The 26,197-nt window shown below is 48.1% G+C and overlaps 1 protein-coding gene across 9 annotated transcripts in view; it reads left to right on the top strand.

The window, feature by feature from the left end:
* The window catches only part of ZNF385A (zinc finger protein 385A), a 238,801-nt gene that overhangs the window by 177,784 nt on the left and 34,820 nt on the right, over positions 1 to 26,197 (top strand). For all 9 annotated transcript variants that reach the window (XM_077329094.1, XM_077329092.1, XM_077329093.1 and 6 more), the window contains 2 exons: positions 9,276 to 9,386; positions 14,711 to 14,876. In XM_077329094.1, coding sequence (XP_077185209.1) covers positions 9,276 to 9,386; positions 14,711 to 14,876 — 277 coding nt within the window. The remainder of the gene's footprint in view (positions 1 to 9,275; positions 9,387 to 14,710; positions 14,877 to 26,197) is intronic.

Raw genomic sequence — 26,197 nt, 5'->3', positions numbered from 1 at the left:
CTCTGTCAGATGGCTACCCAGACACTGCTTAAAAATCTCCAAAGATGGAGAACCCACCACCTCCCGAGGAAGCCTGTTCCACTTGATGTATTCCTTGATGTATTGACTTTAGATAAAGGCAGCAACTCCTAAACGTCAACCCAACAAAAAATTGCCTAAAAGAGATTTCTGCAGTTCCAGATGTTTTATTTCTTTGTTTTCGATCCAGTTGATGACATTTGGTTAAGTTTCGTTAGGAATCCTGGCTCCGTCTCCCCAGAGGGGATAGGCCAATAATGTTAAATCGGGTTTTATTGTGGCTTCAGGTAGGGATGTTCTGAGGGTGAGATATTTCCCCACTCTCACTTAATTAGAGTTCTCATCATTCCTTGGGCAGAAAGCCCTTAACACTGAGATAATCTCACCGAAGCTCACCGTGCAGACGCATAGTCGGGTTTTTTTATTTCATTTCCCCTGTCCCCACCACTCTTGACTGGACAGCTATTTCGCTAATTCATTTCTGCATCCTGCACACACAACCACAAAAAAAAATCATGCGCCTTCCTTTTTCGATGAGATGTTTCAGAATTAAGTCAATAGTAATTTTATTTATTTATTACATTTATATACTGCTCTCCTCTAAGACAGTTGCACTGTTTACCAAATGGCACTGTTCACCGAAAACTATTGCTATATTGTTTTTCTAGCATAGTTATCCCAAGCTTTCTACTGGCCATTCCCCCGCTTGTCCTTAGAAGAAGAAGAGTTGGTTCTTATATTCTGCTTTTCTCTACCCGAAGGAGTCTCAAAGTGGCTTACAGTCGCCTTCCCTTTCCTCTCCCCACAACAGACACCCTGTGAGGGAGGCGAGGCTGAGAGAGGCCTGATATTACCGAAGAAGAAGAAGAGTTGGTTCTTATATGCTGCTTTTCTCTACCCAAAGGAGTCTCAAAGTGGCTTACAGTCGCCTTCCCTTTCCTCTCCCCACAATACACACCCTGTGAGGGAGGCAAGGCTGAGACAGCCCTGATATTACTGCTGGTTCAGAACATCACTATCTGGGCTATGACGAGCCCAAGGTCACCCAGCTGGCTGCATGTGAAGGAGGAACGGGGAATCAAACCCGGCTTGCCAGATTAGAAGTCTGCACTCCTAACCCTTACACCAAGCTGGCTCTCTTAAGAGGAGCTATGGGTAACAAAGGGCTTGGGACTGGAGCATCTCTGAAGCTGTTAGGAGGGCACTGGCAGCCTTTGGTCTGATGTTTAAAGCAGCCGCCATAGGTAGGTTTCTGCAGATGGAGTGATGAGTTCTGGAATTCGTAGGGCAAAGGCCTTGGTTCCGATGTCCTTACGTAGGTGTGGCTCCACCATGAGCTCGTCATGAGGTATGGGCTGAGATTTCACCTATATGTGGATGATACCTGGCTCTACCTTTCTTCTCCACCGAATTTGGAGGATGTTTTCAATGTTTTGAACTGTTACTTGGAGTCAATGATGGGCTGGATGAGGGTGAACAAAATAAAATTGAGTCCAGACAATACTGAGGTTCTCTGGGTTTGTAGAAAGGCAGACTAGGTACTTTCGATCTCCCCTGGCTTGCGTGGAGTTATATTCCCCTTGATAAAACCTAGTTTGCAGGTGGCTGCTATAGCCAGCTTAGTGTAGTACTTAGAAGTGCAGACTTCTAATCTGGTGAGCTCCGTTTGATTCCCCACTCCTCCACATGCTGCCAGACGGGTGAACTTAGGCTCATCACATATCTGATAATGCAGTTCTGACCGGGCAGTAATATCATGGCTCTCTAAGCCTCACTTATCTGGGGGTACGGGCTTCCGCGGGAGGTGGTGGGTTTTCCATCTTTGGACATTTTTAAACAGAGGCTGGATAGCCATCTGACAGAGGCTGATTCTGTTAAGGTTCAAGGGGGTGGCAGGTGACAGTGGATGAGCGAGAGGGTTGTGAGTGTCCTGCATAGTGCAGGGGGTTGGACTGGATGACCCAGGAGGTATCCTCCAACTCTATTATTCTATGATTCTAACTCACAGGGTATCTGTTTTGGGGAGAGGAAGGGAAGGCGATTGTAAGCCACTTTGAGACTCCTTCTGGTAGAGAAAAGCAGTATATAAAAAACAACTCTTTTTCTTTGAGTGCTTGTGTCAAGCTTCAGCTCCTGTGTAACCCATGCCAAATTCAGTTACTTCTAAGAACAGTAGTCCATGCCGTAGTTACATCTAGACTGGACTACTGCAAACAGCTGTACTTGGGGCGACCCTGTAGGGGTGTTCAGAAACTGCAGTTAGTGCAGAATGCTACGGCTAGACTGCTGGTTGGGACCAGCTGCCAGGAGCATATTTCGTCAATATTACAGTAATTACACTGCCTGCCAGTCTGCTCCCAAGGGAGAAAGACAGCTATTAAACGTTTTAAATAAATATCCCTGTTGGTGCAAGTTGTGTGCAACCAGTTTCTGGGCACTATAATGCCTAGGGAGGGAAGTGCTGTGTTAACACAAGATCTGCCTTGCACAAGCAGAAATCCAATGTCCAATTACTTTTCTGCTAGCACCTTACTGAATCCAAGCTGTGGCGTGTAAAAAGTCCTGAGTTCAGTCCCTGGAATCTCAGCATCTTTCTCTGTCTGAGAGCCACTGCATCAGCATAAAAGTGTTCCTGTTTTGCAGTCTAAACATGCACATTAAAACATGTGGGTGCATGCCATGGAGAAGGTTGTTCTGATGTCATGACTGGAAGATATCCCTTGTTTTTGGGTGCTGGAGAACTGCAGCTTATCATAGGCCGTGGGCTACAAGGTCTCCTGTGTAACATGTTTATAAGCTTCTGCTAGCCAGGTGTCCCTTGAATTTATAGCTGGACAGTTATCAGGACCTTGAGTCCAGATTTTTAGCTGTAAAACCTGAAGGTCTGAGGTCTGGGTTCTGATCCTGAATGGGCTGGCTGTGGGGGTGGAGGAAAAGAAGAAGAGTTGGTTCTTATATGCCGCTTTTCTCTACCCAAAGGAGTCTCAAAATGGCTTACAGCCTTCCCTTTCCTCTGCCCACAACAGACACCCTGTGAGGGAGGTGAAGCTGAGAGAGCCCTGATATTACTGAAGAATAAGAAGAGTTGGTTCTTATATGCCGCTTTTCTCTACCCAAAGGAGTCTCAAAGCGGCTTACAGTCGCCTTCCTTTTCTTCTCCCCACAACAGACACCCTGTGAGGGAGGTGAGGCTGAGAGAGCCTTGATATTACTGAAGAAGAAGAGTTGGTTCTTATATGCTGCTTTTCTCTACCCAAAGGAGTCTCAAAGCGGCTTACATTTGCCTTCCCTTTCCTCTCCCCACAACAGACTCCCTGTGAGGTGGGTGAGAGAGCCCTGATCTTACTGCTCAGTCAGAACAGCTTTATCAGTGCTGTGGCAACCCCAAGGTCACCCAGCTGGCTGCACATAGGGAAGCACGGAATCAAACCCAGCTCACCACACTCATAACCACAACACCAAGCTGGAACCAGAACTGGGTTCAGGAAACACTCTTTAAAAAACCCAAAGCTATCCTGCCAGTGAACCGGATGTACCACTGTTCCACCTTGAGTGTTCTGGATATTCCTCCATTTAAAACAAAAAGGGGAATAAAGCCGTGACTACAGGGAACTAGACTCCTTCTCCCTGACTTAATAGTTTCAACTATTCAAGGGGAACTGTTAAAAATGTTAACCACCCACCCCTAATCTACAATGGTCTAGTCTAGCAAGTGCTATGCCATGTAATTTCCGCTGGTCTAAACGTTTAGGAAGATCACTGGCAGTCTTCAAGCAAAAATTGGATGCCCACTTTTCTTGGATGCTTTAGGATGCTTTGGGCTGATCCTGCGTTGAGCAGGGGGTTGGACTAGATGGCCTGTATGGCCCCTTCCAACTCTAGGATTCTATGATCATCCTTTCAACAAACCTGAGGCTGAAAACGCTTCCCAGCAGGCTGGTTCTGCATCTTCTCCCCATCTTTCCTCTACACTCCCCCCCACCCACCCACCCCCCGTTGAATCTTAAGTACCCTAGCCAAGTTTGGGATAAAGTGAGGACTGTTTGAACAGCTGCCGCACCCTCCTCTGTCTCCCCACACCACCACCAATCACCACGGAGGTGTGTGAAGCCGTTCCAGTTTATGCAGCATCCCAGGGCTTGCTGGGTTGACATGCCGTGATTCTGGTGGGGCTGGGCTACACTCTTTCTTTAGGACGTGTGTTTTTAGAGCAAGGCGGTTCCTCTCCAGGGAGGCTGGGAAATTCTTGCTTCCCTTGCAAATGCCTGGAAAAGCCTGCGGGGCTTGGCTGTGGACCCATTTCTGCTCGTCTGCTCCGATGACCTTCTGTTCCTTGGCTGCTTCGGAAGAGCTGGGGATTTTCAAAATGCCCCATGCGGAGCTGTTGTTCATGTGGCCCTCTCACCGTCCCACAGCTTCTCTCTTACCTGTGGTGGGTTGAGACAGCTTTTGATGCCTTACAAAACCCCAAACCACAACCCAAGTAAATCCACAGCTGAAACACATGTTTCTATGTTTGAGGAACCTGTTCAGGTGGTCTAGCAGTCAGGGGTGGCTAAAATGTGGCTCTCCAGATGTCCATGGACTACAATTCCCATGAGCCCTCACCAGCAAACATGGGCTAGCTTTTCTCTTTGAGAAAGGAGTCATCGTCATAACCACCCCCACCCCCTTGTGCCTCTGCCCACATGAGGGGAGAATTTAGACCAGGGGTAGTGAAACTGCGGCCTTCCAGATGTCCATGGACTACAATTCCCATGAGCCCCTGCCAGAATGCTGGTAGGGGCTCATGGGAATTGTAGTCCATGGACATCTGGAGGGCCACAGTTTGACTACCCCTGATTTAGACAGAGGTGAAATGTGATGCTGGCAGGGCGGTATATAAATCTAAATAAAATAAATACATAAATTAAAAAAAACCAATAATCTTTGCCTGTAGGACTGTTTGATCAGAGACCACTGGAAAAGAGGCACCAGCAGGGGTGCCAACCTCAGGGTGGTGGCTGGAGAGTTCCCAGAATTGTCAGCTCTCCAGGCTACTAAGCCTGTTCCCCTGGAGAAAATGGCTGCGTCAGAGGGTGGACTCTGTGGTATTATGCCTGACTGAGGTCCCTCTGCTCCACAAACTCTGCCTTCCACGGCCCCCCACCTCACCCCCAGAAAAATCCCAGAAATATTCTAACCCAGAGCTGGCAACCCTGCTCACCATCATCACGGTGTAAATCCACATTTAGTCTCCCCTTTGATTGGCCAAAATGGCCAGTGATGGGTCTGAAGTGTGTGGGAAGAAGAGAGGTCCCAGGTGGGCGTGTACACAGTTGTGCTTCCTATATTCTGCACAATCAAACCACTTCTGGGGTTTCTTGAAGCCTGAAGAATGTTTCAGGGATTTCTCAATGGTAAAAAAAAGTTAAGAAAGGCTACACTGCACCATGCTAAATGCAGAGGTAAAACATGGCATATCGTGCGGAGTGAAAAATGAAGATTGCACAGAGCTGTCATCGTTCTGCTGGGCCTGTAAGATGGAGCATTTCTGCCAGGCATTTGGTTGAGGCCAGGCCAGGAAGATCGGCTCCCTCCCTGCATAGGCCCTGCAGTGACACTGGCTTTGATTTCTGGCCATAGTCTCTCTCCCGAAGATGATGGTGACTATTGGGGATGGATTGGGAAGGGGCTTTTAGATTGTTTTCCTGCCATCTTGGTTATTGTTATTGTTGAGGAGTCATATAATAGAGTTATCATACATAGAATACTGACCGTGGCAGAAAACAGAATATAGTGTGAGTTCAATTTTGATCCATTCCTGGGCTGATTTGATGGACCCAGGGTCTGATTCAGCATAAGGCGGCTTCATAAGAGGTGTGTAGAGGCTTGACTGTTGGGATACACTCTGGAAGACCTGAGTTGAAATTACCGCAATGCCACGTAAGCTTGCAGAGTGACCTTGGACCCGTCAGACTCTCTGAACAGAATCTACTTCCCTAGATGGCTTTTGTGAAAATAAAATGGAGGAGGGGAGGAAGTAAAGCTGCTTTTGAGTATAAATATCTGAATCAATGCACCAAAGTGAGATCTGATTTTAAACACTGTATACAAAAGCTCCACAAATTTGGACAGGCCATGCACAGATGCCTCAGAGGTTATCTCAACTTGGTATGCTATCCTTTCCCCAGCTCTGGAACAAGTACTGAAAATGCCATTCTACTGTGGAGGAGAGATCTCTTGATGGTGAATTGTCCCCAGTTTCTCCCTCCCCTTGCCAACTGAATCTCTCTGGGAGGACAAGGCAATTGGCAATGAATTTGGCTGCTGCCCTTCCCTGCAGCTGTCTGCTAACAATTATATTGTAATAGCAAAAAATTGGGGCCAAATGGCCAAGTATGCCTGGGACTGGATCCAGCTTTGCGCCAAGACCTTATTGATTAGCCTCAGTGCTGCCAGGCCTCTCAGAGGGCCGATAGGATGTTTTTTGGCACCATTTCCTGAAGCAACTCTGCCAAACCACCCAACTTAGGTTCTGAAGGGCTAACGTTGAGATAGTGGCTCTTTCAAGATTCTCAGATCTCTCTTGCCAGCAAGAGTACGCTATTCCTGAGGAGGAAAGCTATTCTTAACAATGTCTCTTTGTATGCAATGATTGGGTCATAGAAGCAGGCCAGTCATACTCAACTGGACAGGGACTGTAAGGACTGGCAGGAGTCCTCCCAGAATACAGGTGTGAGAAATAGATTGGCCAGAGCAGTAGCCAAAACAACTCCCAGCATCTTTGGCCCGCTGGCTCACTGACTGATACTAGCCTTAAATCAATTCCCCTGGCTGCTGAATCCAACTGCAAGCCAGCTGAGCAGGACTCTGTCCCTTGCTGAACTTCCTTGTGTCAAGCGAGGATTTATTTCCACCAAAGGGACTTATGCACCATCAGGCTTACCACTGTTTCTATAGAAAGTTCTCATAATTCTTACGTGGTTGTGACCTGTCTTGGGCTTAAGGATGCCCAGGAAAAGGGGTGGGTGGGTTATATAAACATTTAAAATATAATAAGCTTACAGCTCCATTGTGATTTCACTGTTTCTGTCTTGCCTGGGCCTTTCTCTACCCTCAGGGAATGCTGGGGTGGAAGACCCCTGCGAATATCCCATAGCTCCTCGTGGTATTGGCCGTCACGCCAAATAGCATTGTTTAGAATTAATAAAGCATTTTAGAGAGTGTTCTGAACATTGTGGTAATCCCTACAAGCAGTGAGGTTGTAGAAAGTTAACAGAGAATTGTGCAATGCTTGGATTGGGGGTGAGGCCCAGACCCAAATTCAGATCCCTGTTTATTTATGTTGTTCATCCGATGGCCATATTTGTCTCCCAGGCGAATCTATTTCAGAAGCTGTGAGAAAGGAAGAAATAAGAAGTGAGATTTGTGCGCTTTGCATGTGAATGACTGCAAGCCACCCAGTGCTGGTTGGCCTAGGCTAGAATTGAACCTGGGATTCCTCGGTGTGAACTCTTAATAAATTCACCATACCAGTGCTAAAGGGTTTCTGTTATAGCTTCTTCCCCGATAACTACACCAGGCTGTCCATTAGTGTACTGCGCTTCCACTACCCCCCTTTTCCTCAAATATTGCCCCATGCTTGGTGTTTTGTTCCCTTGTGGTAATAATGCCCAGGCATATAATTTTGTGTGTGAAGATTGTTTCTCTCCGAGAGCAGCCCGGGGGCCAAGTCACATAAACCCCCTCAGCCTGAAGCAAGCAGTTTGAGCACTAGATGCTTCGGTGTCTACAGCAGGAAAAAAAAAACAAATTGGGCCACCAAGATGACAAAAATATAATAATGAACAGCTGAAAACTTGCTGGCTTTCAGTGCTGTTTCCAGATCTGAGGCAGACCACTTCATCCAGTGTTTCTGGAATGTTCTGGCTTTCAAGTGCATCAGCCCATTCAGTGAAGCATTAGAAGAAGAGGAAGAAGAAGAAGAGTTGGTTCTTATATGCCGCTTTTCTCTACCCGAAGGAGGCTCAAAGCGGCTTACAGTCACCTTCCCTTTCCTCTCCCCACAACAGACACCCTGTGAGGGAGGTGAGGCTGAGAGAGCCCTGATATTACTGCCCAGTCAGAACAGCTTTATCAGTGCCGTGGCGAGCCCAAGGTCACCCAGCTGGCTGCATGTGGGGGAGTGCAGAATCGAACCCGGCATGCCAGATTAGAAGTCCGCACTCCTAACCACTACACCAAACTTAGCACAATAGACGTCCACTGAAGGCCATTGTGATTCCTTCTAGGGCCAGAAATTTACACAAGAAGGTAAAATACAGTAAGATATCCATCCTTACATCCATCGGTCTCCTATATGAGGAAAGACAATCTCCCTCATCAGCTTAATTGTAAGATTCTCAACAGAGTGACTTACCTGTAATAAAAAGTGCAACCTTTATGAGCCTCTGTCAAATTGAGAGGGGACATGATAGCCCTCTTTAAGTATTTGAAAGGTTGTCATTTGGAGGAGGGCAGGATGCTGTTCCCATTGGCTGCAGAGGAAAGGACACGCAGTAATGGGTTTAAACTACAAGTACAACGATATAGGCTAGATATCAGGAAAAAAATTTTCACAGTCAGAGTAGTTCAGCAGTGGAATAGGCTGCCTAAGGAGGTGGTGAGCTCCCCCTCACTGGCAGTCTTCAAGCAAAGGTTGGATACACACTTTTCTTGGATGCTTTAGGATGCTTAGGGCTGATCCTGCGTTGAGCAGGTAGTTGGACTAGATGGCCTGTATGGCCCCTTCCAACTCTACGATTCTATGATTCTATGAAATTGGATATATGTGTATTTCTATCAATATAATCCTTGGCATATAGATAAACATTTATTTTTTTTAATCTCTTACATTGTTCTGCCCATAAATACCAAATGCTCTTTCCATGGAAATATCCCTGTAGATCCATTTTTTTAAAAGTTCAAGTTGACGTTTGACAAAATGTTGAAGACAGATTAAAAAAAAAAATTCCAAAAGGTGAGATGAGTTAGATTCGGACTGTGTTGAAAAATGCACATGAACACTTTGCTATGCGCTGATGATGCTGGAAGTCTTCACATACTGACTGGAAACTATAAATGCCAACTGGAAACCATACATGCCATATCATGTGACTTGGCCTCCAGCTAAAGGAGGACATAAGAAGCAGCTCTTTTGAGGATCAGCTGTGTTCTATGATATCAAAATCTACCTCTTCCTCCCCCCCCCCCCGTTTTTCAATTTCTCCTGGAAGATGGACCCAGTGCAGAAGGCAGTGATCAACCACACCTTCGGGGTACCTGTCGCCAAGGCCAAACGCCCCATTATCTCCTGCAATGTTTGCCAGATCCGCTTCAACTCTGAGGTGAGTCACCGGAAGGATGAGTTCAGACATCTCCGTCATGGATTGTGGTTTTCCTGTGGCTAACTTGTGGTGGATTCTGAAGGATGCTGATTGGCATGAGTTGTCCAGGCATCACTGGACAGCCGCAAGGTGAGGTTGTTTAGACCTCAAATCTCTTCCTGAAACCAGATGTGGGGCAGAACTCAAGGAAATGGGGATGCGTAAGAACCTGGACCAATAGGTGATCTTGGCTGAGCTGGATTCAGAGAGACCGCCCTAGTATAAGACCATAAAGATAGGGTAGGTCAGATTCCTACTTCCTTCTCTGTATCAGCTCCCACTGATCAAGCCCTATAAACTAGGCAATAGAGCAGGGGTAATCAAACTGTGGCCCTCCAGATGTCCATGGACTACAATTCCCAGGAGCCCCTGCCAGCAAATGCTGGCAGGGGCTGCTGGGAATTGTAGTCCATGGACATCTGGAGGGCCGCAGTTTGACTACCCCTGCAATAGAGTGTTTATGAGTAGGTGAATATGCCAGATGAAAGCTGCTTGGGACCTGATCACCATCGTCTGCTGGAGTGATGGCTGTGAAGGCCTCAAGCAAAGTTTTGCCTAGAGTGCATTAGAACCCAGAACATAAAGCATATCTAAATGATCCCAAGAACAGTCCTTTGGCTAGAACAGGCTTTCTCAACCAGGGTTGCGTGAAACCCTAGGGTTTCTTGATGTCCCTGGAATGGTTTCCTGAATGGGAGGGAGTTAACTCATTTTCATTGTATTTTTTAAAATTTGTTAAATGTTTATCGGGTCATGTTTACCTGCCCCCCTCCCCCAATGGCCAATGATGGGCCTGGAGTGGGTGGGAAGGGGAGAGGCCCCAGGTAGGTGTGTGTACAGCTATGCTTCCCAACCATCTTCTGCATGACTTCACCAATTCTGGGGTTTGTCAAAGCCTGAAGAATGTTTCAGGGGTTTCTCAATGGTAAAAAGGTTGAGAAAGGCTGGCCTGGAAGCAGATTGTAAAATCAGTTCAAAAGTTTAAACTTCCAGCAGTGTACCCTCTAAAACCCGCCCCTCCCCTACTGAGTTTACATCCTCAGCAAAATAGAACTGCTGTAGTCTTAAAATGCTGCAAGAAGAAAGTGGACGATCCCAAAAACACAACAAGAGGGGAAAAAAGAATCTGTCCATATTACAGAGTACCTTGAGAGTGAATACACTGAGGGCCATTTCGCACGGCTTCAAAATAGCACAATGGTTGCTAATTGGAAACGCTACTAATTTGCCATAACCCACGACGTCGTAGACAATCTGCAACAATCCTGAAACCGACCCGCCAAAAGCGCTTCGTTGTGGCGCTTTCAGGGGAATCCAGAAAAGTGGATTCACCCTCCGGATAGCGATACACTCCTGCAACCAATCTGCAACACTAGCGCTAAAGACCTGTGCGTTACCATTGTTGCTGGTTCTTCAAAGTCCCTCCCCCTGGCTCTCTCCTCCAAACTTCCGGCGAAGCGATCGCCATTTTTTTTTCTCCAAGTGAGCGGGGATAAACGCACCGGCGAGCCTCTTTCTGTTTAGAGGCTTCCCTGGCTTCAGTCCTTCACCTTTAGTCACTAAGCACAAACCACTTAAAAGCCCGTTTGCTGAAATGAAGTCCCTTTATTTTTTACACATAAATTCAGCCGAAAATCGGGCCCGTGAGAAGGGGGGGGGGATTTTTTTTTATCACTCGAGGCAGCGTGCAAACGATCATACAATCAAACGACAGCTCACATTAGGCAGCTGGATGGGTCTCTCCGTAGAACGAATCTACCTAGATTCGTTGCTATGGGTCTGTTTTTTTTTTTTTAAAAACCTTTCTTAAAGGGAAAGGGGCTGTTTGGGAGCATGCTAACGGCTGCCCATTGGCTGCTTGACGGCCAGGGGCGGGACGAGCTTGGCAATAGCGCTTCCTTTCTAGCGATTTCTGCCGAGACCGGAAGCCTGTGGGAAACGCTAAAAAACGCAACTGATTCCACTACAAAGCCAGGTGTGCAAAACGACGAATTCCACTATTTTAAATGGCGATTTTTCATTCCGCAAACAATTTGCAACAAAGATCCCCGTGCGAAAAGGCCCTGAATATATTAATACCACTTGGTGGAGGTATGGACATTTTTGTACTTTTCCAACTATCATTTGTTACATTATGTTATACTAATAAGGATATTTTGTGATTGCCACTGAGCAAAGAACTGAAAACGGAAAAATCATCTAGACACCGTTTGGGCTGAATCCAGGTGGAAATTATAACAAAGAGATAACACTCTTAAAATTTGAATATTATTTGATGAAGCCATTGGGCAGATTCTTTTTTCCCTCTTGTTGTAATCTTAAAACGAGCAGTGGGAGAACTAGGCTCCCGATTGCTGCTGAGTGGGACTTCCTGTGTTAATGGCTAGCCGCTCACCCGCACCATTGAGAGGGAACATTGGCCTCCAGTTACAAACTTAGGTAAAAATAAAGGGTTTGGCTTGGTATGTCACAGGGAGCAGGGGAGAAACCAGGGTGCCACCCCCTGCAAGAGACCACTGGTGGAGGGCGAGAAGCATTTCTGGTCATCCCCCACCTCACCTCTACAGGTGGGAGCACAAAGAAAAGGACACATAAGGTAGCTCTATCTGGTGGTCTGGACCAGGGGTAGTCAAACTGTGGCCCTCCAGATGTCCATGGACTACAATTCCCAGAGGCCCCTGCCAGCATTTGCTGGCAGGAGCTTCTGGGAATTGTAGTCCATGGACATCTGGAGGGCCGCAGTTTGACTAACCCTGGTCTGGACAATATGGGAGGAGACAACCTTCCATGTAGCCAGACCCCTCTTAGTCGCTAACGACATGAACCCAGCAGTTTGAATTTTGCTGGAAGCAGAAAGCCAATGCTGATATTTCAGCACAGAGATGATACAGTCCCTTTTTCCAGCCCAGATAGTTGCCACAGACTGCCACATTTTGGATCAATGAAGTTTCCAAAGATGACCCGGGTCAAGCGCATTGCAGTAACCTCACAGGGATGGGTGACCATGGCCTGATCGTGCTTTTTGACCAACAGCCATCACTGCCATATCAGCTGCAGCTATATAAATAAACAGAAAGAAATTTCCAAGCTGGCGATGGCAAAAAGCTTTATTCAGAATGAGTTCCTAGTTATAAAGCCTCATTTTCGTATTTTACTTCCTCGGTAAACTTATTTCTTAATTGCTTTTTTCCCCCCAGAGATACAAACAAAGCCTTCAACCCACCACCTTATATTTTATATACCTTATACTTTATATTTTAAGTCATATAATTTGGGTCTATTAATATCAAAGGTCCATGAAGGTAACTATCTTATAAATGAGGAAGTAAAATACGAAAACGAGGTTTTATACCTAGGAACCCGTTCTGGATAAAGCTTTTCGCCATCGCCAGCTTGGAAATTTCTTTCTGTTTATTCATCTTCGGCGGACGGGTCGTCTCTGCTCATGTCAGGTGCAGCTGGCAGAAGGCGTTTCATCCTGGAAGGAGACCTAGCTAACCTGAGCAGCTGATCTGGGCATTTTTCAGGCCAAGTCTTAATTCCCTCCTAATTGCCCTGGATGGGCTAGAAGGCACATGACATTGCCATAATCGGGGAGTTTGGTTTATAAGGCAGATAAAGGGAGTAGGCTGGGAATCTGGAGTGACTGAAGGACACGGCACACAAATGGGGCAGTGTGAGAGATGGGAACACAGAGAGAGGTCTCTGTTGGCTGCCCCTGTTGCTGGCATCAATCGCTGGGGCCAAGGGAAGGCCTTGAGACCGCCCTCTTTATTTCCCGTGCCTGCTGTAATTGCTCAGCATCCTCCGTTGCCAGCAGACAAGAGAATTGGCAGCCTCCTGTTTCCGCTTTTTTTTTTTTAATATTGACCAAACTCTGATTTTTTGTTTGCTGCCAACGGAAAGCCAGGATGCAAATTTAATCAGTTGGCCCACGCCAGATGACAACAGGAGAAATAGAGCAAAGGGGGCAGGTATAAAGCCTGAAAAGAGGATTAGATTACAGCCACCGGGAGTTTAGTGTGGTGAGGTTGAAAGGCGAACCAATGGAGAGCCTGCGCATTGAACATTGCCTGCACATTGCCTGAACGCTGAGCATTTCCTGCGCATCGTGTGCTGGGATGTGTCATTGCCGAGGCAAATTATGCAGTCTTGGCCCAGCTCTGGAAATTAATAAGAGTTGCTTTGGGTTTTCCGGGCACTTCTGGCGCTTCTTGGCTGTGCAGCTGCTGGCTTGTTATGTAAGTTATCCTTCAGCAGTTAGAACATTAGGACAGCAGTGGAAGGAGCAGGACCCTTGGGTTTGGGCTGCCATTATGGTGTGCAGCTCTGAGTCTGGTTTCCTTTCCTTCATTTTCCCTGGCCAAGTCTGCATGCCTTCTGAGTGACAGGCAATCTCCGGAGTTAAGGTTTCCCCCTCACTGTACAGTAGACCTTCTCCCTGCAAATGGCAAAATCTGCAAACCCCAGGAGCCTTGTGTCTGCTGCCTCCTAGTTGCAAAACCACTTCATTTCCAGCAAAATGTAATGATGGAAAGATTATGAGGATGGCCCGGTGGGAGTCAAAACAGGCTGGCGATGGCGGTGAGCAGACCATGAATAAGTAAAATGGCAAGCCACGAGTGGCCAGATTCTGCTCTCTCTCCGAGCCAGAATATGCACACTTTGGATTTACTGCTCATCGTTGTTAAGATCTTAGACTGTTTTTGCCAAGGGGAAGGGCTGGGGCGAATGTAGCAAAGCTATGGATGTATATGGGTGGCTTGGTGCAGTGGTTAGGGCGGACTTCTAATCTGGCGAGGCGGGTTTGAATCTGCACTCCCCCACGTGCAGCCAGCTGGGTGACCTTGGGCTCGCCACAGCACTGAGAAAACTGCTCTGACCGAGCAGGAATATCAGGGCACTCTCAGCCTCACCCACTTCACAGGGTGTCTGTTGTGGGGAGAGGAGAGGGAAGGAGAGAGAAAAGCGGCATATAGAACCAACTTTTTCTTAAGAAGTCGTAGGGGATCCTTTGGCCATCCGGAACATCCCGGAAACAAACCTTTCACAATCTCAGGAATCAAGAGGAGCTGCCGGGGCAGAGTGGCAGTCCCCACATTCCTAGCAATACACGGTCGGGGCAAGATGGGGATGTGCAAGGGCTTGGGACAGGTAGACAAAGGCATGCTGCAGGCGAAGGGACCTGTCCAGGAAGGATAGCCCACTGGTAAAGATGAAGCAGAAGCATGCCAGAATTGGCCTGTTGTTCTTCGACCAACTCTTTTCCTCTTTCCTTCACGCAGAGCCAAGCCGAAGCACACTACAAGGGGAACCGCCATGCCCGGCGAGTAAAGGGAATCGAGGCGGCGCGGACGCGGCAGAAGGAGGCGGGATCCCGCGAGGGAGACAAGCCGGGCCCCGTGGGCAGCCCCTCCTCCAGCACCGGGGAGAGCGATTCTGACCGAACAGGTACCAGATTTCTCCTTTTCTAATCTTGTCCTGGATCCTGAAGGGCAGGGGTAGTCAACCTGTGGCCCTCCAGATGTCCATGGACTACAATTCCCATGAGCCCCTGTCAGCAAATGCTGGCAGGGGCTCATGGGAATTGTAGTCCATGGACATCTGGAGGACCACAGGTTGACTACCCCTGCTGAAGGGTGTCTAAGAAATGGAATTGGGGGGTATGAAAGGAAGTCCTGCTGATCCCTGCAAGAGACCATGGCTTAGTGGCAGTCACTGGCAGTCTCCAAGCAAAGGTTGGATACACACTTTTCTTGGATGCTTTAGGATGCTCTGGGCTGATCCTGCATTGAGCAGGGGGTTGGACTGGATGGCCTGGATAGCCCCTTCCAACTCTATGGTTCTATGATTCTATAATGCATACCCAGGCTCAAGCCCTGGAAAGTTGCCGAGGCTCCAAAACGGGTTTTCCATCCTGCTGTTCAGCCTCGTGAAATAAAGCGTGCCTCTGAGCATGTCAAAAGAGCTTCCCCGCCAAGCAGTCGCAACCTGCTCACATATATTTGATGGGATTGAGAGAAAGGGGCTGTCAGCAGCGAGCAGGAGCCCTTTCGGGAACAAGTCGTCCTCCCTGCTGGGTCAGGCAAGCGACTCCCTACTCTTCTTCCATCCTGCCGTGCAGCCGGCTGCAGGGAGAGGCTGACAAATGTGCGTTTTCCAGGGACTAATGGGGGGCCCGGGCTATGCCTAGATTCCACCTCAATTACAGCCTCCAGTCAGTCGCTAGCTGCGTTCTGCACCAATTACAGGGCTGAGGGTGAAACCTTTGTGCTGGAGGTGGGGAGGAGGAGAGGGAGGGAAAGTTGAGCGAGAGGCCTGGTCACGCATCCTTTCTTTTGACGTCTTGACTGTCCTCCCGATGCTGGGAACCTGAGCCGGCTTGTCATCGCCGGGCGAAGGGCGAGCAGGCGGGTAATTAAATCGCCTCTAATGAAACATTGATTGCGGCTCTGATAGCTGGTGGAAATGGAGCCGGGGCTGCAGCCGGCCTGTTCGCCTGGGGAGCTCTGCCGCCCAGCTGCGGAGCAGGAAAACTGTGAGGGAGCCGGCCCTCTCCCCTCCCACGCTCCCACGCAGCTCCTCCTGATGCACGGCACGCCGGCGACATCCTCCTCCACAGAGCGTTGATGCCAAGCAAAATGCCTCTCCTGGGAGGGTGGCATGAGGAGGGAGGGAGCGGGAACAGGGCGCCAAATTACTTCATCCTGGGGCTAATAACTCCCCGGGGAGACTCAGGTGAACGGCAAGGCAGTCTGCAGAAGGAAGCAAATACACAATTGAGCTACCCAGCCAATAATGTTATCTGCTAAGGTTGGGGGCAGCGGGAGGGGGGTGGGTGAACCGAGCGGTCGTCTGTTTTGTTGCGAGTGGGGACCTCAAAGCTCGGGCGAGCACCCACAAGGCTGTTTGGGAGTCTTGGGCCTGTTTTACTTTGTCCTGTGCAAAACCAACAGTCCTTTTGTACACCTTTCCCTCAGCACAGTCAGGACCCCATGGCAAACCACCTATGAATGTCTCCGGTCTTAAACCTCCTACTGGGTCACCCAGCATGGGGGAGTGGTTAAGAATGGCGGCTTCTGATCTGTAATGCTCGGTTTGATTCTGCACTCCTCCACATGCAGCCAGCTGGGTGACATGGGGCCAGTCACAGTCCTGTTAACACTGTTCTCTCAGAGCAGTCCTGTCAGGGATTTCTTAGCCCCAACTACCTAACAAGGTGTCTGTTGGGAGAGGAAGGGAAGGTGATTGTAAGACTCCTTTGGGTTTCAAAGCGACTGGACAGTTCTTTCCCTCAGCAAGCCTGGTGGAATGAGCTCCCGGAAGAGCTAAGGGCCCTGCTGAAGTTATCAGCTTTCCGCAGGGCCTGTAAGACGGAGCTCTTCCGTCAGGCATGTGGTTGAGTCCAGGCTGCTGATGCCCCGGAATTACCATCAGGGGATCCCCTAAAACTAAAACTAATGAGATCAAGATCCTTGCTCCTAATGGCAGAGCTCCTGACTTCACACTGGACACTGGAGGAGATGGGGGTTAACCCTAATTGAATTGCCATCTTTTAATGTGCTGTTTTTTTTAAGGGTTGTGTTGTTTTATTCTTTTATTGTAAACCATCTCTTTGAGAGCGGCGGTATATGAGTGAGTGAGTGAGTGAGTGAGTGAGTGAGTGAGTGAGTGAGTGAGTGAATGAATGAATGAATGAATGAATGAATGAATGAATGAATGAATGAATGAATGAATGAATGAATGATCGATCGATCCCAGGGAAAAAATGATGAACCCCATTTTGTCAAAATGCCTGAATTTGGCTATCACTCCAGAGTTAAATCAGGGCTGAACCAGGATGGTTTAAATCATGTATCTCTGTGTGAGGGATGGGGCGGGGGAGAATGTGTGGTAGATTTTGAGGCTTGTTTACCTAACAAAACACATTTTGTGTGACTTCTGAAGGCAGCACATGTGAGAAATGATTAGTGTTGGTAGAGACTGTCCCTAAATAGGACTCTGTTTTGCATAGTGTGGGAAGTGTTTCTAGGAAAGATGGGAACTTCTCGGCCATCTTGGCTGCCAAAATGCCTCTTTGGACACGCATCCTTGGCAGCTAGGGGGATGAGGAGGAAAAGAGTGCAGAGTGAAAACTCTTACACTCTTATGGGCTGCAGGGATTGGATAGACTGCATAGGAAGATTGAGAGAACATTTACATCAGGGAACATTTACAAAGAACCTGGGAAGCAACGGTGTGGGATAGTGGCTAGTGCAGCCTTTCTCAACTTTTTTACCGTAGAGCAGTGATTCTCAACCTTGCCTCCTCCACGACCCCAACTCAGCGGCAGCTGGTGTGGCGGCGGCAGTGGCAGCATGTGCGCAGCACATACAGGTGGTGTGCGCAAGCATGCACACAACAGTTGAGGTGGCGTGGAGGCGGCCATTGCCATGGCTGTGCTGCCTCTGCTGGGCACTGCCTCTGCCTGCCGCCACCGCCCACCACCGCTGCCCATCACTGCCGCTGCGGCAGGCAACCTGGCAACCTCGGGAAAGGGGCCAATCCAATCCAAATGGGGTTGCGACCCCGAGGTTGAGAACCACTGCCGTCAAGGGACTCTAGATGCCTCTTACCTGCTCCTCACCATCTTGGTTACGAGTAACATCCTCTAATCTGGAGAATGGGACTGGATTCCCCTCTACTCTACATGCAGCCAGTTGGGTGACCGTGGGCCAGTCCCAGTTCTCTCAGAGCTTTCTCAACTTCACAAGGTAACTGTTTTGGAGAAAAGAAGGGAAGGCAATTGTAAGCCATTTTCAGACTCCCTCGGGTCATACAGAAAAAAAATCATCTCTTCTTTTCTTACCAATTTATGACTCTTTCCCATGTAATTTGGCAACCTGGGATGCAAGGACACATGGGGGGGGGGGGGCAGGTTGGCATGACTGTATATGGTCATATCACCTGATAAATGTTTACCAATTCCAAAAAGTGTACAAAAATTAATTAACTCCCATTCATTCAGGAAACCCTCGCAAGGCTGTTAAGAAATGCTAGTTAAGAAAGCCCGGATTACGCAGTGTGTTTGATTCTTAGTTCCAGCTGAAACGTTGCTAATAAAGCGAGATAAGCTCTATCCTTTATTGGTTTAGGTGAATTCTGTGATTTTAAAGTGTTGTTTTTAAAGTGCTGTGGATTTCCATAGTGCGGGAGAAATACTTTCAACAAACGTACGGCAGTGAGCTCAGGTTTTCTATTAAAAGAGACCTCTCTGGGTGTGTTTTAACAGGTTTTGAGAACAATCCAGGCCGCAGCTGGTTCTGGAAATGAGCTGACCTGTTCATGAGTTGAGGTTCAGGATGGGTGAAATCCACTTGGAGAATGCCAGGGCATTCCAGTCCAATGTAAGAATTCTCTCAGGCTTTCCTTCCACAATTTCTGTTGTTGGAACCTAGTTGGGCATTGCATGGCCTTTACCGAAAGTATTCTTAAAGTCTAGCCAACATTTGGCATGGATGTCTTGAGGTAGAACAAGTCGAGGGGCACCTTTAAGACCAACAAAGTTTTATTCAAGGTACAAGTTTTTGTGTGCACACTTCTTGAACTGCGGAAGTTATAGAAAGAGTTATTCAGGGGCTGCCAATTCCTAGCCGCCAACGACCTCATATTTATATATGGCTCCCCCACCCACCCACCCCTACCTGACCGAGACTGTTACTTTTGTTGAAGGTCCAGGGTCTTACAAACGAAAGGCAAGAATGTTGTAGCATCAGTCCGGGTGACTCACCAAGGAAGGGTGTAGCCTGCTTATAGCACACAATGCTCCCTGCTTTCTCGCCATGTTATGGCTAGGCTTGGGTTGGTTATGTTGCCATAGCAACTCTGGACCAGGTTTCAAAGCCATGTTCTAACTGGGAACTCATGTTCAAGCCATCTTACACCATGACCCAAAGTAAAACCCATGCCATGTTGAAACAGAAAATGTCCACAGGGTATATTCAAGTCTTATTTTCATAAACGGGCTTTCTCCACATCTGCTTCTGAGATCTTTTAAAGTGTAAGTGCCAAGAGATTTGAGCCTGGGTGAACGCAGGTGCTCGATCATAAATATATGCCCCGGACTGTGTTTGGGAAGTGGGGAGCATGAAACATAGGCTTTTAGGGTTTCATTCTGGCACAGGATTTATAAAGAAATTCTTTTGGCGTGCAGAGAGGAGGAGGAGAAGCTTAGTTCATTACCTAGGGGGACAAGCTAGCCAAAGTTTGGATCATAAATAAAGGAAAAATAAGTATACTGTGGGCAATTTTTAAACTTTAAAACTCATGCACCTTAAAAAACAAACAACTAGCATATTAATCAGAAAGGCAGCTTAAAACCTGCTCCCTAATATGACAGAGTTCTATTTTTTAATATAGGTTGCTTTTTAAAATATGGGCGAGTATCCAAAACGGGATAATCCAACTGCAGTATGAAGTGGTACAGTTTACTCCCTTGGAGTTCTGCCATCTCATTCTTGTATGGAAGGGTGATTTGGACTTTATTTTTTAATTACTTCATTTATGTACAGTCTTTCTTTGCAAGGGGAATCCAATGCAGCTGACATCCTCCTTCTCGCCTCCATATTATCACAACAATCCTGTAAGGTAGGTTCACATGAGAGCATGTGACTGGCTCCAGGTCACTCAGGCAGCTTCCGTGGCAGAGTCAGGGTTTGAATCTTGTGTTGCTGGCAGGAAAAATGACTTTTCGGTGTCACTTCACATGAACCCAACCTCTGGTTTAAACTGTACTGTCATACAGAGTGTGTACAATGTAAGCATACCGAAGCCTGGCAGATGTTAAACTCTTCCATGCCATGCAGTCATAGAATCATAGAATCATAGAATAGAATCATAGAATCATAGAGTTGGAAGGGGCCATACAGGCCATCTAGTCCAACCCCCTGCTCAACGCAGGATCAGCCCAGAGCATCCTAAAGCATCCAAGAAAAGTGTGTATCCAGCCTTTGCTTGAAGACTGCCAGTGAAGGGGAGCTCACCACCCCCTTAGGCAGCCTATTCCCCTTACAATCCCTTGTCTGCTTTAAACACAAAACACTGGATGTGTGCAAAGCTTTACCAGCAAGCTCCTTTTTCTCTCCAGCTATACATTTATATCAGGCTGCGCAGGCCATCCCAGAAGCATCAGACTGCACGTCCCTGCTTCAGATGACAAGCTTTGGATGTTGCTTTTGCCTTTAAAAACAAAACCCTCTAGGCAAAATTAGTTCAGCAAGGAGACAGGCGTTACCACCTTTCTTTGTTTGCAGCATTGGTGTTCTGTTTGCAGGTTGCTGGTGACACAGGGGAGCATTCCAAAATGTGTCCTACCTGCATTCCAAAACGGTGCCGTCCATTATACTGCCTCAGCTTCCTAATTCCATAATGTACTTTACGGGCCTAGCTACTTGTTACTTTTTTTCCTGGGGCTGGTCCCAGCCTTCCCTGGTGTGTAGGGGCATCATTCACATCTGGGCTGAGGCGCTTAGGGGGAAGGGATTTAGACCTTTTCCATTCGGAAGCAGCCCTGGGGAGGTGATGTTCACCCCATTAGCAGGGATTACATGTATACCAATGTGATTACGTATCAATTTCCCAATGGAGCAAATAATGAATTCCTGGGGCTATTTCGGCTCAGGAAGATTTCTTTCATCCATCCCATCCCATTTATAGCCCGCCACTTCCATGCAGTGGCTCATGGGAGTTAACAATCCAGATAAAACCCACAATAAAATCCCCTTAAAAGTAAAGGTATCCCCTGTGCAAGCACCGAGTCATGTCTGACTCTTGGGGTGTCGCCCTCTAGTGTTTTCTTGGCAGATTCAATACGGGGTGGTTTGCCAGGGCCTTCCCCAGTCATTACCGTTTACCCCCCAGCAGCAAGCTGGGTACTCATTCTACCCACTTCGGAAGGATGGAAGGCTGAGTCAACCTTGAGCCGGCTGCTGGGATTGAACTCCCAGCCTCATGAGCAGAGCTTTCAGACTGCATGTCTGCTGCCTTACCACTCTGCGCCACAAGAGGCTCTTAAAATCCCCTTACAATCCCTTAAAATAACCAGTTCATCCACTGATAGTGGCAACAATAACCCCCCTTCCGCTCCACAGTGAGAGGAGCTCTAAACTCCTCCCTGCATGGCTCAGACCCGATCGCAGTTGGGACCCCATACCCCTGGGAAAGCACAGCATTCACAGAGCACATCTGTGACCCAGCCCGGGAATAACACAGTGTACATCAGGCCTAAGGGCCGGTCCTCCCTGTGGAGCAGAGAGAGATGCCAGGTCCCAAGGTCCTGTGAGATTCCTCCTTCTTGCAAGAGTTCTGGCCGGGATTTTGTTTGCCTCCCACTAGACGAAACCAAATAGTAGCCAAATGCTCGCAAGAAGAGCTCAGGGAACCCTGTCGGGCACTTACAACTTTGATCAATGTTGGGCACGTATGCCTTCATGTGCTATTTTGAAAGAAAGCAGGGCTGGCAAAGAGGTCAGGAAGGAAATCTCCTTGGAGTGGGAGTAGGGGGGCATATACAGGAGAGACCCAGAGCCACTAGTGTGAGCTGCTTTGAATGTTTTAAGGTAGAAAAGTATGGGCTATTGCAACTCAATTGTCTTTTTTTCCCTATTCCATTATATTTAGTACTAGGCTTCAAAGCCCGTCAAGTAAGGATGGGCTTTGAAGGGGCCAGGGCAACCCCCCACCCGCTGCCCTCTGTGGTGACTCCCCTGCCTCCCTGCGGGCCTCGGAGCCTGCTCTGAAGTCCACAGGAAGCCTCCCCTGGCTGCCCACATCCCTAGCTTTCGCGTGGGGCTTGGAGCTCCAAGGCCCTCTCGGAAGGCCCCCGAGGCTGGCTGATTACCTGGCGTGTTCCCGGGCAGGCGTGTAACCGGGGCAGGGGGCCAATGGCTGATTTCAATCCTGGACTCAGCCCACCCCCACCCCCTTAGCCTTTTATTTATACTGCGGAGCGCAGTATACATATGATGATTCTCTGTAGCTGGGCTGTGAACAGTATTAGGCTGAAGTTTGCCAATGTTTAAGTGATCCAGTTGGAGGCTGCCTCTTTGCGCTAAAGACTTCCACTTACAAATGAAGCAGGTGGAGCTTTTATCGCTTTATTTCACTCGCCAGGCAAAACATCCCCTGCTTGATTATTGCATGTCGGGCTCCTGTTAATGGCCAGCTCACGTTCTAGCTCCTCATCATCGATGACCCAGTTCTGGAGCACAGTGGAAGGGAAGAGTTGCCAATCCCCCTCCCTCCTCCCTAGTCTCTTTCTGGCCGTACTGTTGCAACTGATTAGGCAGAACGATTAGCAAAGAAAGTTTTGCCTGGTGGGGTAAACGAAGCGACAGGAAACGTTTCCTCATCTCAGTTTTCTGCCTGTCAGGCAGCTATTAACATCTGTGGATCGGGACCAATGTAAAATAAGCTCGAAATCTAAGGCCTCCAGAGCCTTCCTAGAGTCAAACTGACCACCCACTGGGGTTCTTGCACAAAATGCGATCTTGGTTCTTCTTGGTAGGATCGGTAGTGATCTACTTCACAGCAAAATTGTGAATATGCACAATCCTCCCCTCCCCTGCAGGATCGCACAAGCACTTTGTATATTAAAATGCACATGGAAGTTGTTAATTGTGAACAATCGCTGTGCTGAAGGTTTGTATATACTTTCCATCGGCTGACCCAGTTTCTGTGCCAAAAATGCCAAATTCTACTAGCTGATTAAAATGTACACATTTGCATGCAGTAGGGCTTTGCATAATTTATTCTTTGCAGACTAGCTGCAAGGGAAGGGGGGGGGAGGGGGCCTGTATCCTCCACCATCCTTGTGACTGCTGCAACCACCTGTTCAGCCCCCTTCAGGCTTCAGAGTATTTACCAAGGATGACCCACATTTCTAAGCTTCCCGCCACAGTCATAAGGGCTAGAAACTTTGCTTTTGGAAATCGCGGATGGGATTCCACTTATCAAACCTGGTGCAGGGCAGTCACGGACATTCAGCAGCCATTAAATATTCCTTGAGCTCGGCCAACACTGCCGCTTAAGTCCTGCCAGCTTGGTGTAGTGGTTAAGAGTGGTGGCCTGTAGTCTAGTTTGATGCCCCACTCTACCACGTTTAGCCAGCTGGGTGACCTTGGGCCAGTGACAGTTCTCCCAGAGCTCTCTCAGCCCCACCTCCCTGTTGTGGGGAGAGGAAGGGTAGACCATTGTAAGCTGCTTTGAGACTACTTAGGGCAGTAAAAAGCGGGGTACAAAAATTCAGCTCCTCTTCTCTACCCTCCGCTCAAGAACACTTTGCACCTTTTACCATGAGACGGCATTTCCCAACCTGTGGGTTCTGGCCCTTAAACTGGGTCATGAAACAATCTGAAAGTGGGTCGCAGGCTTTTGCAGCTTCATTGATCTGCTCAAGCTCTATTTTTGTTCTAAGTGGGTTGCCCTACCAAGTAAAGTCGGACTTGTGGTTCACCATTCCCAAGGGAACAGGTGCGGTAAGACAGGCCACCTCGGAGGAAAGAGGCCGCTGCCAGGAAGCGTGCCCGTCAGCTTCTGCTCTTCCACGTTTCTCCCTGGTCGAGAGAGAGCCGACATCCCGAAAATAAACTTTGATTCTGCCCTGGTTTGTGTGAATAGAAACCACATGCTGCATGGGCAGGTCCCCAAGGTCTGGCCTGTGGGATGGGGTGGAGGCTATTCCATGTCCTTGAAGCCATTAGAGAGAAGGTGTAAATAAAAACAAATGAAAGCTGGGAATCTCTGGAATCTGACAGATGCATGGAGCCAAAGGCTTTGTTTAACTGCATAATCACCGAGCCACAAAGTTTACTGTTTCGGAAGCGGAGCATGGAGGATGTGGCTGCAGGGCTTCATGTGAGCTGCAGATTTTTAGACCTTTCTTTTTACTGACCTCCCCTGCTCCCATAGAAGCCATCGTGACTAAACTATTGTGCTTTGGTCACATTTTGAGAGAACAAGAGCCACTGGAAAAGGCAGTCATGCCAGGAAAAGCTGAAGGCAGCTAGAAAACAGGAAGTCCCAGTCATGGGATCATAAGGCATTTCCGCACGAGATAAGTGCAGTGTAATGTTTGCCAAATGCAGGTGGCCTATTCTGGCCCCTCCACATATATCCAGCGTCTGGACAGCAGCCGGATCACTACATCCTCCATTTTAAAGCGTGACTTCGGGAATCCCAAAAAGTGGCTTCGCCACCCTAAAAAGCACGATCCACCAGCAGACAACCAGCAGAAGGAATGTATGGAGGGTGAAACGCATTATTGCTTTAGGATGCTTAGGGCTGATCCTGCGTTGAGCAGGGGGTTGGACTAGATGGCCTGTATGGCCCCTTCCAACTCTATGGTTCTATGATTCTATGATTGTCAGCTCTGTAATGTCCCACCCTTGCTCCCTCCCTCCCCACCTAATTTCCTGCCCAGCGAAGGAGACAGGGTGGGGGTGATGGGGTGTGTGTTTGTGTTTGTGTGTGAACCACCCCCAGTTAATTTGCCTGCATCGATTGGGGGGTGGCTGGGAGCTCACTAGGAGCCTTTCGGACGTTTTAAATGACAGGGGGGATCTGCCTTCCTCGCCGTGCCCTCTGCTTGCTGGACGTGTTTTTTTTTGGAAGGGGGGCTTTTAATAATGGGGGCTTTAAATAATGTAGCAATGCGTTTTCATAGAACTGAATACGCATTGCTACCTGTAAGTCTCAAGTTAAATTGGGGATTGCGGGACCAAGAAACGACTGATTGGTTGGCCCTGTTGATTGACAGGCTGAAGAGCTGTGAGTGAAATAGTACATCACTCTCTCTTTTGCTGTTTGCACAGCATGTGTGAAGGGGAAGACACGGCAGGAAGGCTTTGAAGTGTGGAGGGGAGGAGTAGCGTGATTTAATATCATGCTATTCCAGATCACAGGTGTCTCACCATTTTGATCACTATGTGGAGATGCCCATAGCGTTGGAAGGATCTCCAGAGTCATCTAATCTAACCCCCCTGTTGAATGCAGGAAATTCAGAGCTACCTGCTCATCCACAGTGACCCACATGATGCCTCCCCTCCCAAAAAAACCCTAGATCTCTGGCCAGTCTGGCCTGGAATAAATTTGCTTCCCGATCCTTGACATTTCCCTGGGCACGCAAGAAAGAGACCCAAGAGCTGGCACCAACACAGTCCCTTCTACCCACCTTCTCACAATCTGCCTAACTTTACAGAATCAGTATCTCTGTGAGGTGGCCATCTCATCTCTGCTTAAAAAGTTCCAAAGAATCCACCACCTCCCGAGGAAGCCTGTTCCACTGAGGAACTGCTCTAACTGTCAGGAACTTCTTCCGGATGTTTAGCCAGAATTTCTTTTGAATTAATTTCAACCCATTGATTCTATTGAAATTCATTTTAGCCAACCTGTCAAGATCATCCTGTATCCTAGAATTATAGTATCATAGAATCATAGAGTTGGAAGGGACCTCATGGGTCATCTAGTCCAACCCCCGGCACTATACAGGACACTCACATCCTGATTCTGTCTTCTGCTCCGTTTGCTACCCCTCCCAGTTTAGTATCATCTGCATATTTAATAGCCCCCACCCCCTCTATTCCTTCATTCATGAGATGGATTGATTCTGTCAAGAAAGGCCCGGCCCTCAGTGTACAAGACCTGAGCAAGCTTGTTAAGCATAGGACGTTTGGGAGGTCATTCATTCATATGGTCACCATAAGTCGGAAGCAACTTGACTGCATGTAACACACACA

This window comes from Paroedura picta, chromosome 3 (genome assembly GCF_049243985.1).
Source record: "Paroedura picta isolate Pp20150507F chromosome 3, Ppicta_v3.0, whole genome shotgun sequence".
Classification (NCBI taxonomy): Eukaryota; Metazoa; Chordata; class Lepidosauria; order Squamata; family Gekkonidae; genus Paroedura; species Paroedura picta.
Note: the sequence above shows the minus strand (reverse complement) of the source record. Positions and strands in the feature narration are given on the sequence as shown.